The following is a 19,670-nucleotide window of genomic DNA, read 5'->3' on the forward strand; positions in this document are numbered from 1 at the left end:
GCAATAGCATTGTGTCTAAAACAATGTACATACCTTAATGTAAAAATACTTTATTGTTAAAAAAAAATGCTAACTGTCATCTGAGCCTCCAGCAGGTCATAATCTTTTTGCTGGTGGAGGGTCTTGCCCGGATGTTGATGGCTGCTGACCGATCAGGGTGGTGGGTGCTGAAGGTGGGGTGGCTGTGACAGTTTCTTGAAATAAGACCACAGTGAAGTTTGCCACAGGGATTGATGCTTCCTTTCACGAATGATTTCTCTGTAGCGTGCAGTGCTGTTTGATGACGTTTGCCCACAACAGAGCAGCTTTCAAAATTAGGCTAGGTCCTCTCAAACCCCACCACTGCTTTATCAACTAAGTTTATGTACTATTCTTAATCCTTTGTTGTCATTTCAGCAGTCTTCACAGCGTCTTCACCAGAAGTAGATTCCATCTCAAGAAACCAGTTTCTTTGCTCATCTATGTGAAGCAACTCCTCAACTCTTCAAGTTTTATCATGAGATTGCAGCAATTCAGTCACCTCTTGCGGCTCCACTTCTAATTCTAGTTCTCTTGCTATTTCTACCACATCTGCAGTTACTTCCTCCAGTGAAGTCTTGAACCCCTCAAAGTCATCCATAAGGGTTGAAATCAACTTCTTCCAAACACCTGTTAATGTTGACATTTTTACCTCTTCCCATGAATCACGAATCTTCTTAATGGCATCTAGAATGGTGAATCCTTTCCAGAAGGTTTTCCATTTACTTTGCCCAAATTCATGAAAGGAATCACTATTTATGGCAGCTATAGCCTTTTGAAATGTATTTCTTAAGTAATGAGACTTGAAAGTCAAAATGACTCCTTGATCCATGGGCTGCAGAATGGAAATTATGTTAGCAGGCATGAAAACAACATTAATCTCCATCAGAGCTCTTGGGTGACCAGGTGCATTGTCAATGAGCAGTAATAATTTGAAAGGAACCTTTTTTTCTGAGCAGTAGGTCTTAACAGTGGGCTTAAAATATTCAGTAAACCATGTTGTCAACAGATGTGCTGTCATCCAGGCTTTGTTAGTGCATTTTATAGAGCACAGGCAGAATAGATTCAGCATAAGTCTTAAGGGCCCTAGGATTTTCAGAATGGTAAATGAGCTTTGGCTTCAACCTAAAGTCACCAACTGCATTAGCCTCTAACAAAAGAGTCAGCCTGTCCTTTAAAGCTTTGAAGCCAGGACTTGACTTCTTCTCTCTGGCTATGAAAGTCCTGGATGGCATCTTCTTCCAATAGAAGACCATTTCATCTACGTTGAAAATCTGTTGTTTAGTGTAGCCTCCTTCATGAATTATCTTGGCTAGATCTTCTGGATAAGTTGCTGCAGCTTCTACATCAGCACTTGCTGCTTCACCTTTCACCTTTATATTATGGAGATGGCTTCTTTCCTTAAATCTCATGGACCAGCCTCTGCTAGCTTCAGACTTATCTTCTGCAGGTTCCTCACCTCTCTCAGTCTTCATAGAATTGAAGAGAGTCAGAGCCTTGCTCTGGATTAGGTTTTGGATTAAGGGAATGCTGTGGCTGGTTTGATCTTCTATCCAGACCACTAAAACTTTCTCCAGTCAGCAATAAGGCTGTTTCCCTTTCTTATCATTCATACGTTCATTGGAATAGCACTTTTAATTTCCTTCAAGAACTTTTCCTTTGCATTCACAACTTGGCTAACTCTTTGGCACAAGAGGCCTAGCTTTTGGCCTATCTCTGCTTTCGACCTGCCTTCCTCACTAAGCTTACTCATTTCTAGCTTCTGATTTTAAGTGAGAGACCTGTGACTCTTCCTTTCACTTGAATACTTACAGGCCAATGTAGGGTTATTAATTGGCCTAATTTCAATATTGTTGTGTCTCAGGGAATAGGGAGAGAGAGAGACAAGAGAATGGAATGGTCAGTGGAGCAGTCAGAACAAACACAACATTTACCAATTAAGTTTAGCCTTATATGGGTAGGGTTCATGGTGCCCCAAAACAATTACAGTATTAATGTCAATGATCACTGATCACACATCACCATAGAAAATATAATAATAATGAAAAAGTTTGAAATATTATGAGAATTACCAGAATGTGACACAGAGACTTGGAGTGTGCAAGTGCTATTGGAAAAATGGTGCTGATAGAGCTTCTGGATGCAGGGTTGCCACAAACCTTCAATTTGTAAAAAACACAGTCTCTGCCAAGTGCAATAAAATGAGTTATGTCTATAGTATGCTTTAGAAGTCAAGGAACTCTGGCTCAGTCATTTTTCAAACTGGTATTTCTTGGAACACAGTTATTTTGAAATATGCTAATGAGAAAAAGTATAGTTAAAGGTATTTGGAAAATTCTGGGCTTAAAAATAAAATGTTACACAGATTGTGTTTTTGTTTTGTTTTTTTAATTGATGGAAGGACTTTTCCAAACTTTTAGCATATTAATTAATATGTATGTCCCTAACACCTTGGCCTAAGTAGAGGATGAGGGTGAAGCCAAAAGGAGTGAATAGGAATGAGGAACTAAGAGGTGAAAACTGAAGTCCAGAAGCTTAACAAAGGAGAGGAGACCAAGATAAAAGAGTAGCTAAAGTGGAGGAGGGTAGGGCCGAATGCCAGATGGAGAGAGAAACTGACTTGAACAGGAGGAAAGTTACATTTTCTGGAGAAAAAGAGACAATAAATGCAGAGGCAGAAAAATCTTTAGATAGAGGAAGACATTAAGATAAATAACCAAATTTCATTTTCTCCAAAATATGAATACTTCATTTATTATGCGGTCAGGATGGATGAATGTTCATATGTGAATTTTTCTAGGAAGGGGCCATATATTTAGTCATCTTCTCTAAGAGATGTGTGAGCCCGAAAAAGGACAGACACCACTGCTCCAAGCTGTAATACCTGAGCTTTAATCTTTGGTTCCTTGACCTAAAAAAATCTGCCATTTGAGGCGACGTGTGTTTTTTCAGTCCCATCTCACACTGCTCCCCTTTACACCTCCTAATCGCTGGCCCATCTTATTTCCTACTGTCTGTATCCTGCATCTGTTTGTTCAAACTCTTCTCCTGCTTCACAACACTCTTCCCCGCATGTGCACCAGTCTGAATCCTGCCCATCCGTCACAGCTCACTTCAGTTCACTGCCTCACCCTGACCCCCCACAAAGGCTGGAAATCATCACAGTCATGTGAATGCCTGTAGAATTTTCTTTTCTGTCCTTCTCTCAGTGGGAGGCAGTATACATAACAGTAAATACCCTGGAGTCAGATCACCAGGTTTGAATCCTGTCTCTACCATTTCCTAGTTGTGTGACCTTCCCTAAGTTACTTCAGCTCCCAGTCTCATTTTCTCTCTGTAAAATGGAGATCATAGCAGTACCTATCTCCTAGGTACATAATGAGGAACAAATGAGAGTCATACACGTCAAGTGCTTTAACAATGCCTAGCTAAACCCTTTCTCCCTTATGCTATGCTTATTCCTGTATATTTCTTATCTTTACTATGGATTTTAAGCTCTTTGTGGGTAAAATCCATGTCTTATACATTATTGCATTCTCTCTCAGTGCACAAAACAGTGTATAATTTTTGTTGACTACATGAATGAATGAATGCTGAGTTAAATGTCTCTCTAAGCATTTAATTTACAAAGAGGAAACAACTTACACACTGGGGAAAATATGGCAGTTATAAAATTATGTCATTTAAAAAAATAATAGTATGCATGTGATATAGCTGGACTGACCAATTACATTATAACTCTTACTGGTTTTCAGCATATTTTAAATTGATCTCTTCTATAAAATGCAATGTTTTTCATATTCTTAAAGAACGATTTGAAATCAATTCCAGAAAAATATAAAAGATGTATATCTATTATTTTAATTGACCTTTTTACTATGACATATACATGCAACAATGGTGTATATCGTTTTCTATATTCTATATTCAATTCCATAAACACAGATGCTTACTGTGTGACAGAGCCTGTGTTAGATGCAGAAGATAAAGCCCCAGTCTTCAAGTAGCTTATGCCAAATGGGAGAAACAGCCTTCTAAACACACAATATTCGATATAAGTGCTGCAATAAAGATGTGCCGGGGAAACCATGGGAACGTAAAGACAAGGCACCAGTCCAACCAAGAGGTGGAAAGACCTAGTCCTCCTGGTCCAGTAGATTTAAGTCATCTCCCCTGCTTTATTCACTCATCCAGTCTAGTAGGAACTTACTCTTCTTGATCATTAAATGATATCCTAGTGCTATAAAAGAGTCAATACTCGTCCAGAGAGTGAAAAATGGATTCCATATGTTGAACTGAATGTGATACAACTAGAAACACAAATCTCAGCTGGCTCACCTAGTGCATCAAAAGGCAGAGCAAATTATCACAATGAACATAAAAACTATCACCGTTTTTAGTATATTTTTGTGCTGGAAAATAAGTCAGTAATATTTTACTTAGAGTATATATGCTTTGTAAGCTTTTTCTTCTATAAAGTTGTCTTTGTAGAAAATGCACTAGTTTCTGTGGGTTTCTTTTTAACATAAAGTATTATCTGTCCTACAAGGGAATCAAAAAACATAAATGGTATGTTAAAGTTAGAGCCTATCAGATTCTCTCTCAGGACTTTTAAAAATTGTGTATTGTAAACACATTAAATGAGATTTTAGATAGATGTTCTACCATGGTGAACAGATATTTTGTTAAAATGCAGCCTTCAATTGCTCTTATATAGAGGGCTCCATTCTTTCTGTTTCTGTTTCAGACTCTGGTAAGCTGAGTTTTACCAGAGGTAGGTTTGCTCAAATCTGAAAAGGTTCATGTGCATTCTCAAGCACCTGTCTCATTTTGCACAGTAATAATCTAAGGAAACCACTGCACTGTGGGGATGATTGATTATTGTTCATCTCAGCCTAAGGATAGGTTGTGTTCAGAAAGTCACCAGAGAGCACAAAGAGGCCACTTCTTGGGCACAGTGAGCTTGGTATAAAATTTGGATTTATAGAGTGTTTATACTCAGTAGTGTGGTGTGTGTATGCTAGAGAAGGAGATAATAATGTTGGAAGTTAAATTTATAACTCTTGGGTTATGTATTTTATCAGTTGTTCAAGTTATATTTTCCTGATTTAAGCAAAAATATTCTGTAACTCTTTTCATCGCAAGAAAAGTTTTTGAAAATTTCAGAGCATCATTATTCTGATAATATATTTGGACCACTAACAATATTCTCTGTACATAAAGGAATGCGTCACTGGTAGAGATTTTGTTACTATACTTTCTTTTTTTCTGAGGCATTTCAAATGCTTGAAACCCAGGGAAGTCAGTACTCTGGGTAAAAGGAATCTCAGATCTTCTGCAGCATTTTCCCCCTAACTTCCCTCTCCCTCAGGCACATACACAGACATCTCCATTTTCTTAATGCCTAAAGTTTTCCTAGGATTCCAAAACAAAGTTCCAAGTTTCTCATATTCTCATATTCTTCAATTGCTTTGAGATTCAAACATTTTATTCTTTTAATTCTGTGGGGGAAACATTTTCTTTAAATTGATAGTGCCCTACTTAAAAATAAGTCCAAAGCAGTGACAAATATTTTAGATATGTTCAGTCACTCATGCTGTTAGTTATTTTCCTACAAATTTTATCACATTATAGAGTTGTAAATTTTTACTTATCATATTTTCATCTTAAAAATTTTTTGGAATGATATCCTTCTTCAGTAAACATAAAGGATCTCAGATTAGTTTTATTTCTTCTAAATAATGCAGGATTTTAAGTTTAGTAATTTTACAAAGATTAGTCAACGCTTATTATCCCAAAATAATGGTCTTTTACATGTTCCAAAAGCAAATTGAACATGTGGTTTCAAAGTAAGTGAGTTTGGAGTAAATCCATACAGCTGATAAAATTGTATTAATATTAAACTAAGGTTAGAAAATATTCAAGTGACTCTAAAATACATCATAATTTCATGTACACTAAGTATAGTTTTTGCCAACTGAAAGTCATCAAATAATTGTAACGATGCCAGTTTTAATTAAACTTCAGCTCCTTGTCCCTATGTATATATTCTTTGTCGTGCTTTATATTGAAACTTGTAAAGAATTTTAGCATCGTTTGAGAATTTAATCGCCATAATTGACTTTTAATAGCCAGAATGCTGTTGACCCCCCTTAAAAAACGATTAATTCCTGGATCTGAGGAAGAGAAAAGCAGCCCCTGACCTCAGGAAACAAATGGACCTGACCCTTACAAGGAGGCCTCGGTATCATTGGGAGCTGGCCTGGGGCTCACAGCTCCGCCATGGTGCTCTCCTGTTGGACATAAACAATCTCACAGACTACCAGCATCAGACAAGGCCGCGTGATGATGTGAGGCAAAAAACAACTTTGTAATTTTGTCTAAGCACAGACAAAAACAGGGTCACTCTGCACAACGCCTACACATCAACATCCCCCTTCCGTCATTATAGGAGTGACTGCTACTTCTTTGTCAATTACAGTTTTTAGCCTAGGTCTAGTCCTAGATAAGATTTATTAAGATCTCCAATCACAGAATTATTGCCACTCCCTGGCAGAGCCCAACCCGGAGCAAAGCCCTGCTTCCTTGAACCCTTCCCCAACTCACTTAACAAAGGCCCTGATCCTACAATACAATAAGTCCTTTCTGACACCCTCTTACTTAGTCATCTCATGGTTCCTTCCCATGTCTCCCTCACTGCAAGTGAGCAATCAACCCAACTGTCTACACTACAGTTATGTTGCTGGTGGTCTTTGGCAGGAAGGTATTGACACATCCATAGCCCCAAAATTGTGAACACTGAACTAGTAGTTAAATAAAAATGTAAAAGAACTGTGTAAACTGTAAAGTTCTGTTTAAAAGTTGATGTATTAAGACTTATAGGCTTAGAATTATGTTTTCAGTAGAATCCTCCAAACCCACAAGTGGTTTTTAACATTCTAACTTTAAGTTATATTTGATGAATAGTTCCCTTCCTAAATATAAAACATATGTATTTTCTACTCTAGGTTTACCCTCTCAACTGATTAAAGATCCCACGGCTCTAAAGAGAAGTTTATTCTTCTAAAGAATCTTTCCATTATGCTTGGGTGATCTTTGTTCTAGTTCAGATTTTAAATTAGCATTTAAATTAATGGCAAGTTATATCCCTATCCTTTCAAAAATAGTAATGGATCAATATTTCTTAAACATTATAGTGCCAGTTCTAAAAGGTAAATAAAATTATTTTTCCTTTAGTTACCACTTCAGATGGTAGAATTTTAAACTATTGTATGCAGCGATACAAGGGGAGGAGGTTCCATTTATTTCACTATCTTTTAATATCTGTCACCTTACTTCTGTGTGTGCTTGAGGACATTGATGTAATTTATCCTTTTATTGCCATAGTATTGATTAGAATGAATATATCTATACTCAGTCCCCGACTCACTACACCAAACAGTTATGAGATTAAATTTGTACCTAGTTATCGTCTGGAACAGAATCTCCCAGATCACCATCTCTCTGACATCTAGACATGCTGCCCTTTCTAAACTATTTTTATTTGGAAAGGGATCCAAGGTTTTCAAATAACGATATCTTCCATATGGAAGATCTGCTGGTTTGTGATTGTGCCTTATGTAAACATTTTAATATCGGATCCAGAGGCTCCCCCAAAGGGGATTAAAACATAATCCCTCTCTGTATTGCTGTAGTGGATTAACTCTATTCTCTCTGCGGCTGGTTTGCTCCCTGAAGGCTACAACAAAAAGAGCCAGCGCTCCTTAAACATGCTATGGAATTGGAAGTTGTAATTGGAGATTTCCAAAGGACAAGGGTAAAAATGACACACTATTAAGGCTGAATATTTCATGAGTGTCTTTCTTAAAGAAGGACCGGTTCGAAGCCCTTTTATAAACCCCCAGAAAATCTCAATTCAATAGAATGAGATTGGAGTAAAATCAAAAGGAAAACGCGGTCGCCTTTCAGAAACGCAAACAGGTAGCGAAAATGTGCTCCCCGTTAAAAGTTCATGGAATTGTGGACTTAAAATTCGTAATACTGTATATCTCGATAAATTAGTTGGTATGGTTTTGATAATGTGCATCATGATTTTTTAATTTTTTTCCAATTTAATTGGATATGTTAAATTATATTTTAAGAGAACGCAGCAGTTCGCCATTTTTAATGTTTTTGACCACTCATCGTCTCCAAATGCCAGAAATCTCTGTTAAACCAGGAATCACTAGCTTTCTGTGTTTAGAATGACGACTTTTCTGAGGTTTTATCAAGGCCCAACGATGTGTAAGAAGACACTTTGTTTCCGATGTGAATCAGGTCACCTTCTTTCTCACCTCACTCCAATCAAGAGTACACCTCCTGGATTTCTCCTGAAGGGAAATATGAAAAGTGGCATCCAGAGGAGCGTCCCGGTGGCTTAAGGGTTAAGGGAGCGGTTCGAACCGGCCCGAGCGTTGGGGGCTTCGGAGGGGGCGCGGAGGCAGGAGGCGCCGCCGAGCGCGCGCACAGACCCTCCAATAAACACAAAGGAGGGCCTGGGGAATAGAAACCCAAATCCACTTGTAATCGTACAAGAGATTCGGGCATAATTACTTGAGCAACCTAGATTAAGATTGATGAGCCTTTAAAGTGGCGCTTTAGATCGACCGCCTCGCCCTTTGGAAAGAAAAACCTTATGGAGCCGAGGTGGACCCCGACTCCGCTCGGCTCAGGCGGAAGCTACCCGCCCGAGACCCAGGCCGGGAGTCCGCGCGCCCGGGGGCCGGGACCCCTGGTGCGGGCTCGTCGGAGATAGAAAGCCGTGAAGTCAAAGCAGGGGCTTGGCGTTAGCCTGACCCGGGCGGGCGGTCACGGTCCGCGGTGCGGGCTGACACTGACACAGTTTGCTCCATAGCCACCCCTTTAAGCGCGACAGCAGCCGACCGATTCCTCTCTGGTCCTCCCGCGGCAGAAACGCCCGGCTTTGTGCAGGACGGTCGTGGATTCTGTGTGTGCTGCTCCCTGGAAGCGCGAACTCCGCTGCCGTCCCCGCGCGGCCGGGCCGGGCCTGCTCGCTGCGGCCGGGGAGGTGGCGGTGCGAGCCGGTCTCCCCGCGAGGAGCCACCGCCGGGGGGGGGGGGTGGGGGGGCGGGGGCTGGGCCTGGGCAACCGCAGGGGGCCTGCCTTTTCATTGCTTTCCTCCTGCTGTTACTGTGACTCATTTGTCTGCATTTGGGGGGGGGGGGGATGGAAGGGAATATGATGCACCCTTACTACAGAAAAACAAATGCATTTTTTTCTGATTTCTAAGTCTTTAAGTCGAGGGTAGAGAAGAATGCCCCCCCCCTTCGGGGAACCTTAAAGGAGCAGTTAGGTAATCCCGCTTTGAATTAATATTCTAATACGTGAAATTTGTAATTTTCGACTTTAACTCGGAGGGAATTCGAAGTCAGCGCCTTAGTAGGCACACTTTCTAAAACATTTCTTTTACTGAAGCTTAGTCTCTCTCGTCCCACAAGTTGAGAAACAACACTTTTCAAATGCTTTTCTGAGAATCGTTTTGTTCAAGCGTCTTACAATTTCATTAGTTTTGACCTGTGCTCGGTGAGAAAAATCACTGCTACAGTTTTCTTTCTTTTCTGCATAAAAATGTATTTAATGTCCGTGTTTGCGCGTATATCGGTGTGCGGTGCGCCTTAGGATGTCGATATTAATCTGCCTGCAAGATGCAAACCCGTCAGCGCAGTGGAATTTATATATTAGACCCTATACCCCTTCACGTCCTCCCGCCCATCCTGGGGGGACGCTACTGCCCAGGGGACGGGGCTGGGCTTTGGGGACGGCGCTGACTGCCCAGCGCGTCTCTCGGAACGCCGTTGATGCTCGGTGGAGAATCGGGGCCTTAAGAGAGTCCGTTCTGCACTTTTAAGCTGGTTAAGGTCAGCGCCTCACTAACCATGTAGGATTTCTAAGCAGAGGTTGCAGACTCGCTTACTGAAAGTCACTTATTCGATATTCTGATCTCTTTCAGTTTTTATAGAATTACTTGTCTCTAGTCTCGTTATAAGGTAATGTGTAAAAGCTAAGCAGACTTACCTCACATGAAAGGAGCTTGCTGCATAATCTAGACACTGCTTTTTCAGTGCATCTCTAAAACTAAAAACCTGTGGTACCCTTCCGGGAGGGAGCGGGAGCGAGGGAGCGGGAGAGGGGCGCAGAGGCGCAGCCTGACTCCCGTACCCTCTCTTTCAGGCCCAGTGGTTCTCAGCACTCCTGCCCAGCTCATTGCTCCTGTGGTGGTGGCCAAGGGGACTCTTTCCATCACCACGACAGAAATCTACTTCGAGGTGGATGAGGATGATCCTGCCTTCAAGAAGATCGACACGAAGGTGAGTTCGAGTGATTCCGTGTACAGCACTGGTGGCTTTGTGGCAGGAAGTGGTTTTCAATTTTGCTTGGTTTTGAATGACAGTGGGGGAAGGGAGCACATTCTCATCCTTATAGAAAATAAAATGAATGAAATAACACATGCTCTATTTTATGGGATTGAAGAATGTATTAACAACTTTAAATCCTGTATACCAGAGCATGCACATTTTAACGGTCTCTCTATGAGTGCCTTTGTGTGCACTTGGGCAGATTTGGTAGTGAAGCCAATTGCTCCCAGGCCCCTGGGGTACAGCATCTCAGGCTCTCTGGGAAGACTGGGAAAGGTCTCATGACATTTCTTACTAAGATCACTTTTAATTTCCAAAAGTGTATATTGCAATATGAATAATAATTCATTAAAAGGTTGTAAGAAAACTACGGAGCACATTTAGCTATAAATTCATCTCCGTTATTACATCCAGTTTTCATCTCCTGAAATAAGAATGGGTTTTATATGTGATTTTAAGAGGAAGAGAAATCAATTATCTGAGAAGCTTTCATTTAAAATGTGTATACATAGTACATACTGGCGCTCAGATGTTTAAAGTTTGTATTCTTCTGTGGGTGTAGTGCCAGACAATATATGTTCAGATGATTTTAAATGCATAAATATTTGTTTATTATATCTTATTTTGTAAATTTTAAAACCTGAGTATTCAACAGCTCTATACCTCTACAATTTCTTCTGAAATCAATTTTGTTGTTGTTTTAACTTTTATGTTATTGTGCAATTTGTAAACTTTTTTCCTGAGGCTCAGAATTCAAGAACATAAGTGTCATGCTAGATAATCAAGCATCATTTTACAGAGATCTTCCTTTGAAGTATTTTTCAGAGGCAATTGTTCTAAAATAGCGAAAGACAAATGCTCCCGTAGATCCAGAACCTTATTATTTATATTTAATTTATATACAGAAGTAAAGCATTCTAAAACACTATTTGTAGAATAGCAATTGAAAGTCTAAAATGTACCCCCACCTGAGTTAACTAACTACCCTAAGGCCCACAGGTGATTAGCCCCTCCCGCACTTGTTGACTCTTAAAATACCCTGAGGGATAATCACAGGACTTCTTTAACTTCTAGCTCCAAAAGAATGGCATTTTGAAAATGAGTTTGAATGTAGTGCATGTGATTTTAAATAATTTTAAATTTGTCTTTATGCTTTTATCATTGGCTTGCCCTATGAAGTAAAAAGTAATTTTGGATTTCTGATTCATTCATTCTGCTGTGGAACCCTTACTGCATAAAACAAGGCTTGGCATAAAATAGGTCAGAAATTATCTTCATTTCATTAGCGTAGTTTTCATATACAAATTTTAAAAGTTTTATTAGGATTTTGTTAAGTTCATTTCCTCTGAGTTAGTCTGATTTTTAACTCAGCAACCTTGACTGTCATGACATATTTCATCCTATATTATCAAAAATTCTACAAAAATATTAACCCAGAAGAGCAAGCTTTCAAAGGTAGATTTGAATTGCGTCTGTTGTAGAATGGACTAGTCTTGTAAGTAAGTCAGAAACTGACAGTAGATCACTGTATTCTGTAGCTATACAAAAAGAGCTTTTCTCCAATATTTTAAGGTTTTATTTTTAATTATTTCATTAGCATGTTTCTCAAAAGGTTTAAAATATTCAAGTGGGTTCAATTTTCAAAGTGAAGCATTACATCTTTTGACAGGAAAACAATTTAAAGTGAGACACAACAACTTTTATTTTACTTCATTTATTAGCTTCTAATTAAATAAAAACCAGCAACAGAAATTAAAATCTAAATCACAAAAGTAATTATCCAGTGTATTTCAAGTGCATTTTTCAAATATATAATTCAGATATTCAAGCGTTATTATATAAGCTGAATTCAAATTTCTTTGAATATATTTAAATAACATTTCAAGTATATTTATGGAATGTTAGAAATAGAACAAGCAATATATTTGAAACAAAATGTAAACTTTTTAAAGTTCAGACACTTTCAAAGACAGATAAAAGTACCAGGAGGAAATCTACCTTTAAATTATATCTTTGTTAGTGGAAAATGTCTGGAAGTATCCAAAATGGCAATTTAACATCTGTTCACCAAATCACAAAACACCAACATCCACACTTTCAAAGACAATGTGAGATCACAATATTTGTTACAAATTAAAATATACATTACACTTTCCTTCAGATGGCATATCCAAATCGTGTTTACTCACAGCCAGATGCACCTAAATCGCCAGGATTGCTATAATCCTTTGATGGTTAAGCAGTGTTCACTGTGGTCTTGCATTACAGCCAGGCTGTTTTCCGGGTGTTAACTGTGTACTTTTCAAGGGAGATATGAAATCCTTTGTAAAGAAGTCTTCTAATACTTGTGAGTTTGAGGTGTTCTCCATCTGCTTTCCCTACTTCTTTTTCTCCCCTTGGAGGGGTGGGTGAGATGATGCCTAAACGTTGTGTTAGTACTCCTTTTTAAGGAAGAGATTGTTTGCACTGTCCAGTGGAATATTAGATAGGAATCGAACAGGAAGTTTACACTTAATGAGAACTTTAAGAATAGTATAATCACATTTCGGCTCTCGATTAAATTGTCCTCTAAAGTTTTTCCAAACTTTTCGGGTTGGTCAGGATCTCTCTTGCCAGTCGCCACGTTTGTTTGGCAGCGTTCTCGAGAGCCGAGTGAGGTTTGCCTTGAAACAGATCTAAGTTCGGTAGGAAGTAGTGAGGACACCGCCGGCACTGCAGGCAGGAGATAAGTTGCAGCAAAATCCCGTTAAGCCGGTCACCCAGGCAAGACTCGTCCCAGTCCGACTCCCGGGGATGCTTTTCACACTCATAGGAAACCAGAGTCTTCATGTGGTAATTGTTCAGGGGCTGGCCTGGCAGTTCAAGGTGACGGTCCCGTAAGGTTTTGAGGATGGAGAGGCATTTCTTCCTGCAGCCCCCCATCTGCAGTCTGTTCTCTGCCTCCGCGAACTGCAGCACCCAGGCGTCGCTCTCGGCCGAGCTCTGCTTGCCGGCCAGGGAGTGGCACTCCTTGGACAGGAGATTGAACCCTTCCGCCTTGACCTCCGCCACCCGGTTGGGTCCCGGCCAGGGGATGTGGGGAAGTGGCCAGTGGGCAGCACTCCTGGGCCAGATCCCAGTGCATTTAAAAGCCGGGGTGATCTGCACCACGTACCTATCTCGGATTCTCAGTTTCACTTCGCTGGTGTCTGCCACCATCTTTACCACATCCCTGTAGCTACATTTGTCTACCGCTTGAGCCACCAGCGTCTGAAACCGGGACCGGATTTTGCGCGCCGAGAGGTAGCCGGAGGCGGTAATGAATTCCACCCAGAGGGACATGCTCCTCTTGCGCCCGTCGCTCAACTTCAACACCGCGCAGCCGGGCAGCGAGCCGTCGTCCACAAAGTTGAACACCCCCATTTGGTTAAGGTAAAGCACCACTTCAAATTCGGTGGGGGAGACGACCTCGAGGCCCTCGTAGCGATTGTCCATCTCGTTGAGAGAGCTGATGAACCGGGGCTCCTGCACTTCCACCTCCTTCAGGACGTCGGAAACTACTTTGCAGACTTCCCGGATAGTTTTGGCAATGGCAGCTTTCCTGGCTTGGCATTTTTCGTTGTAGTATTTATTCAGGTGGTAGACCAGCTTGGCCTGGGCCGCGATCATGTTGGGGCAGAGATCCGGATTGTACACCGGAGTCTCGCAATAAGCTGTGGGATCCAATGCGGCTGCTAGAGCTGGAGCCAACTTCGGTGGAGAAACGGGCCGCCGCGCTCAGAAATGTACCAGAAACGTCTTTCCGAAGTGCTGCAGTGGTGGATTCCTAGCGCCGCTTTCCCCTTCCTTTTATCTTTGAGGCCAGCCGGTCTTAAAGTGAAAGGTTGGTCTCCCCCCTCTCTCTCTTCCTCTTTTAAAGAATCCTTGTGTGAGAGAAACGCATGGAGAGATCACCTTCTCAGTAATAAAAACAAAAGTTGCGCTGAGACCCAGCAAAGCTCTTCCAGTAGTCAAAATAATCAACCCTTTCCGTATTTATTTACGCTTTCCTGTAATCATGGTGTGTGCAGGACTGTTAGTCAGATGGAGGAAAAGTGTGCTGAGTGTGTGTCGGGGGTGCGTGTGCGTGTGTATATGTCAGAAGAAGCTGCGGTTGGTTTGTCTAAGAGCCCAGATGCACTCGTGTGGAAATTATAAAGGCAGGGCCAGGCAGGCTGGCGGCCAATCGCCACTGGGCTCGTCACCACAGCCTCCGTCAGCTCCAACCCGGCTAATTAATCCCCCCTCATGGATATAGGCACACAAACTAAAGGTAGGAGGCTGCTGCCGGGCAGAAAACCACCCAGGCCACCTAGACAGTTTTGGAAATCAAGAGGAGTCTCTCAGCTTTGGTATTAATTGAAGCATATTGACGTTTTGAAAAGACTTGGCAAAGTGGTTCTCTTCTGTACTTGAAAACCCTGCTTGTCTTTTTACTGAGGAAATGCAAATACAGGTGTACTAAGGGTCATCCATCAATTGGTGAACTAGATGGGGTTTTCTGAAACAAAAGTCACTAACTTGCATTTAGGGTAAGATAATTAACGCCTGTTAATCCTCGAGGTCTTTTTGAATGCAGGGTGGGAGTTTGCTCTTTCATGTATATGCAAGTTGGCTTTAGATGGACCAGTACCTGTATAATTTTCTGGATGTTCTATGTTAGAATGATTTTTTTTTTAATGTTATACGGTGTTTTACCTATGTTTTTTCTCATTTGCAGTTGTTGAAAGGAATCTGAAAATTATTGCTGTTAGATATTGTCTACCTCAGTTTAAGTTAGGATGTTTCAAAAACGTTTAGTACACCCCTCCCCCCATCCGCAGTCCTCTTTGTACTTTGCCCAACATTATAACCAGGACACTAAGTTTTGTACGCATTGGCAGAAATATTTGTGAAATAAACTATCTCTGTGATTCAGAGGTTATTTTAATGTGAGTTCCTAATGAGCTGTATTTTAATACGTGAAAATTCAGGAGGGATCATCTAACCTACTGGCAGATACCTATCCTGAAATTTTGTAGGTTTGGGGTTTCTGTCTTGTTTACAGATGCATAATTAAGGATATATCTCCTCTCCTAAGGGTCCTTAGTGGTCACCTGACAGTAGACTTCTAATTTTATACTATTTCATGTGACTTGATTAAGGGAACTGGTTAAGATTTTTAAAGAAAATTAATTTTGCAGTCATCGGGGTTTTAAATTTAAATATCATTTTTGAAAACTTTGAAAGAAATCAATATTTCTAAATTTGGGAACCTTGAAAAAGGAGGGGAGAAATGGATTTATATAGAACATTTTTTTTTTTCCTGGTGGTACCAACTGTGTCCTTAATGTACAGGAAATGGAAGAAATACTACTTAGGGGTTCTGTAGTTGTTTTTAAACCTAGGCAGATTTTTAATTCCCTACCTTTAATTTAGATGCCATCTCTTTCAAATTAAGAATATTTCCAGCAAAATCCTATAATTCCTGGAACAGGTTTGTAGGCACTTTCTTTCAGAGCCACTTGTAACAAGATTTTGTTCAGGGCTCCCTCTTTTTACTCAAGCTTTTGATATTTTTTTTTTTTCTTCTTCTTTGCACAGGTACAGCATCATACTTTCTTGTTATCCAAGAGTGGGAGATTTCGATTTAGCTTAAAATAGTACATTAGATTCGGGGCTCACGGCATCCACCTACTCTGTTCCCCAAGAGCCTTCCATTTCCTTAGGAGCAGGGATTGGGCGCACCCGCCAGCCCCTCCCCACTTTGCCGGCGATGCGGGTGAACGCATTGCTACCTTTTGGCAGTTGGAAAAGGAGGCAGATCAGAGCCGGAGAACCTGCGGCCAAGAAGGCGAAGATGTGCCGTGGTCTCCGGGGAAAAGCCACCTCTGTCCCCACCCAGTGCAGGTCCTGCGTGCTTCCCACTGGTCCCCTCTCTCCCGCTGCTCTACACTCCCGGCCCATCCTTCTTTCCTCTCTCTGCTCCATGTCCCATAGGCAGGCTTTGGTGTGTGTGCGTGCGTATGGGTTGTTTTAAACCCTTACTTAGTGTCCCAGGTTTCTCCACGTCCGCTCCAGGCCAGGTTCTCTGCCCTCGCGGCCCCCTGCCCGGCCGCCGCCCGGGCCCACGTGTGGTCGCGGCCGAGCCCGCGCTTTCTGGTGGCCGGCCGCGGGCCCCTGCGCCCCGCGCGCTCTTCCTTGGGTTCAGGTCAGAGTGGCTTGGTAGAGACCTGGCCCCTCGATTTCTTGGGCCACCTTCAGGTGCCCCCCGATTGTCGAGGAGGGGAGGTAGCCTGGGACGCAGAGGCCCTAGGGCCGTTCGGGGGACCGTGGCGCGGCCGTCCGGGTGGGTCTAACTGGAAGGGCGCGAAGGGCGCCGGGCAGCCGCGCTGGAGCCAGGCGCGCAGGTGGCGCATCTTCGAGGCTCACTGTGCGGCTTAATTGGGTTAAAGCAAAGCTAAACGCCAGAGCACTTCGTGCAAACTAATTGGTGTAACCAGGGCCTTTTCACTAACGATTTGCACTTCGAAGAAGAAAATGGATGGTGAGAAAAGGACTAAGAAACTCGTTAGTCCCAGAGTGTTCCCGGGAAGTGAAGTCATTCGGTTTCAAGGACGCTGGGACTGTGTTTTCTGAGCCGCTTCCTTCAGCACCCTTTACGCAGGGAGCTGACAGTGATTTACATAACATAGGATTCAGGCACCCGTCCTTATCACTGTGGGTGAACTGGCCGCCCTAGAATAATACTTCCGCGCAAGTAGTGCTTGCTGCTGCAACACAGTGATTGTCTATTACACTGAACACGTGAAACGAATTGCCTTCTGTAGCTGATCCTTTAAGCGATGTCAGGCGCTTCTCATTGTTGAAGGGAAAATTAAACTATTCTGAGTGTGCTTTCTATCCCTTAATTTTTTTTTTTTTTTTTGAAATGACCTATGGAGAATATACAGTACATTTTTGTGTAGTTCTGCTGATTTTCATCTAGGCTTTGGAGATAGACTTGTTTTGTGGGAGCAACTTATTTAACTATTTTATAGTAATTTTTTAAAAAAATCATTTGACCTATTGAACTAGTTATTTTATATGATTGTGTAATACATGGAGATAGCTTAAAATCGATTTATTTACTTCTGTGAAGAGTTCATAAAACAACTCTAATGACACCAGTCTTATATTATTTTTTTTACTATAAATATAATCATAGTGGTTAGTACTGGAATGAAAGCTTGCATGTGTCCCATGCTTTAGGATATAAATGCTTAATTGTTTTCATTGGTATGCTGTTCAGACATCTTTGACATGAGCTAATAATAGAATGATAATTGAAGAAAACTGACCTAATTGAAGAAAAAAACCCCAAGAATCTCAGGATTTAATGACAGTTTGAGATGCTTACATTCGAATGGTATTTGGGATTTTAAGGTCTAACCGACTTGACTTTTCCATTTCATTCACTTAGTTTATTAGGCAGCCTTGATTTATTTTTTTTAATATATCTTTCCTGGAGTATAACTGCTTCAGAATACTGCCCTAGCCTCTATCACACAACAAAGTGAATCAGTCATATGCATACATACATCCCCATATCATACATCCCCACATCCCCTCCCTCTTGAGGCTCCCTCCCACCGTCCCTATCCCACCCCTCTAGGTGGTCACAAAGCACCGAGCTGATCTCCCTGTGCTATGCGGCTGCTTCCCACTAACTATCTATTTTACATTTGGTAGTGTATACATGTCAGTGCCACTCTCACTTCGCCCCAGCTTCCCCTTCCCCCCAACCCTTGTCCTCAGGTCCATTCTCTATGTCTGCGTCTTTATTCCTGCCCTGCCACTAGGTTCATCAGTACCATTTTTTTTTTTTTTTTAGATTCCATATATATGCATTAACGTACGGTATTTGTTTTTCTCTTTCTGACTTCACTCTGTATGGCAGACTCTAGGCCCATCCACCTCACTACAAATAACTCAATTTTGTTTCCTTTTATGGCTGAGTAATATTCCATTGTATATATGTGCCACATCTTCTTTATCCATTCATCTGTCAGTGGACATTTAGGTTGCTTCCATGTCCTGGCTATTGTAAATAGTGCTGCAATGAAAACTGTGGTACATGTCTCTTTTTGAATTATGGTTTCCTCAGAGTATATGCCCATTAGTGGGATTGGGCAGCCTTGATTTAAAATGTGCAATTATGAAAAAAATTGGAGAAAGTCACAAGCACTCCATTATCATAAATTTTAGGACTATTAATGCATATAAAATAATTAAATATTGTGATCCTTAACACTTTCAAGCATTCAAAATAACAATGGCAAAATAATTTTTCCTGAGGTTCTAATTCCTAGGTACTTATTCCTCCCTTCTGTAAACCTACATAACTTACATGGGACACAGAAAGTAATGTGCAAATAGGCACCTCATTAGGTTAAAGAAAAACTCTATTATGTTGAGAAATGTAGGAATGCAAGGTTTCTGTGTTTTAAAAAAACTAATTTAAATGTGAATTGCCTGTTCATAAATTTAAGCAATTGTGACCTTTCATCTGGAAAAACGTATCTGTTAGTTAGAGGATATGTATGCACACACATGTTAAATGCTCACATAAATATTGTTTTGTGTTTTTTCATTATCTGCTGGCTGCTATTCTAGTCACAGGTATTAATGAATTTAAAGTTTTATTTTTTTAATATGTGCTTATTACACTGGGGAGATAAAAAGAATATGAAGTTGAGTTTATTAAATTATTTATCCCTACTGCTGGAGTGGCTTTGAAGGCTCATTGTACGCATCTGATTTCTGCCCCCGTCTTCTTTTTTTTAAATGCACCCGGGCTATTTCATCTGTTTTATTCTGCCAGACACAATATATTTCTTTTTTTACACTAGAGAAATTAAAGACAGATATTTGTGCAGGGTTTTCTTTATGTGTCACATTAAATAAAGTAAAATAGAGGGAGTTTTTCTGGTAATCTAACTTGATGGCATCTATACCTTTCTTCCTGTTGTGACTCCTTGTATAAGAACACTTAAAACAAAATAGCTTGAAAGCTTCAAAAGTTTCAATGAGTTCTTAAAATAATTATTTCATATTTTAATATCAGGTTTATGACAAAGTAGAGCAGAGAATTGAGGTCACTGTTTGCACAATTTAAACCCTATTTTATTTCTTTTATCAGAGCATCCTGATAATTGTGGTTAAGTTTTAAAAATTATTTTCTTAACTCTTCACTGGAAT

General features: G+C 40.8%; 2 protein-coding genes across 4 annotated transcripts in view; one reads left to right on the forward strand and one right to left on the reverse strand.

Moving 5' to 3' along the window:
- Window positions 1–19,670, forward strand: part of NBEA (neurobeachin) — a 607,091-nt gene that overhangs the window by 393,095 nt on the left and 194,326 nt on the right. For all 3 annotated transcript variants that reach the window (XM_068526405.1, XM_068526406.1, XM_068526407.1), the window contains exon 40: window positions 10,249–10,385. In XM_068526405.1, coding sequence (XP_068382506.1) covers window positions 10,249–10,385 — 137 coding nt within the window. The remainder of the gene's footprint in view (window positions 1–10,248; window positions 10,386–19,670) is intronic.
- Window positions 12,407–14,552, reverse strand: MAB21L1 (mab-21 like 1). The gene has a single exon (XM_068526408.1). The coding sequence runs from the start codon at window positions 14,079–14,081 to the stop codon at window positions 13,002–13,004; it is 1,080 nt and encodes a 359-aa protein (XP_068382509.1). The 5' UTR covers window positions 14,082–14,552; the 3' UTR covers window positions 12,407–13,001.

This window comes from Eschrichtius robustus, chromosome 18 (genome assembly GCF_028021215.1).
Source record: "Eschrichtius robustus isolate mEscRob2 chromosome 18, mEscRob2.pri, whole genome shotgun sequence".
Lineage (NCBI taxonomy): Eukaryota > Metazoa > Chordata > Mammalia > Artiodactyla > Eschrichtiidae > Eschrichtius > Eschrichtius robustus.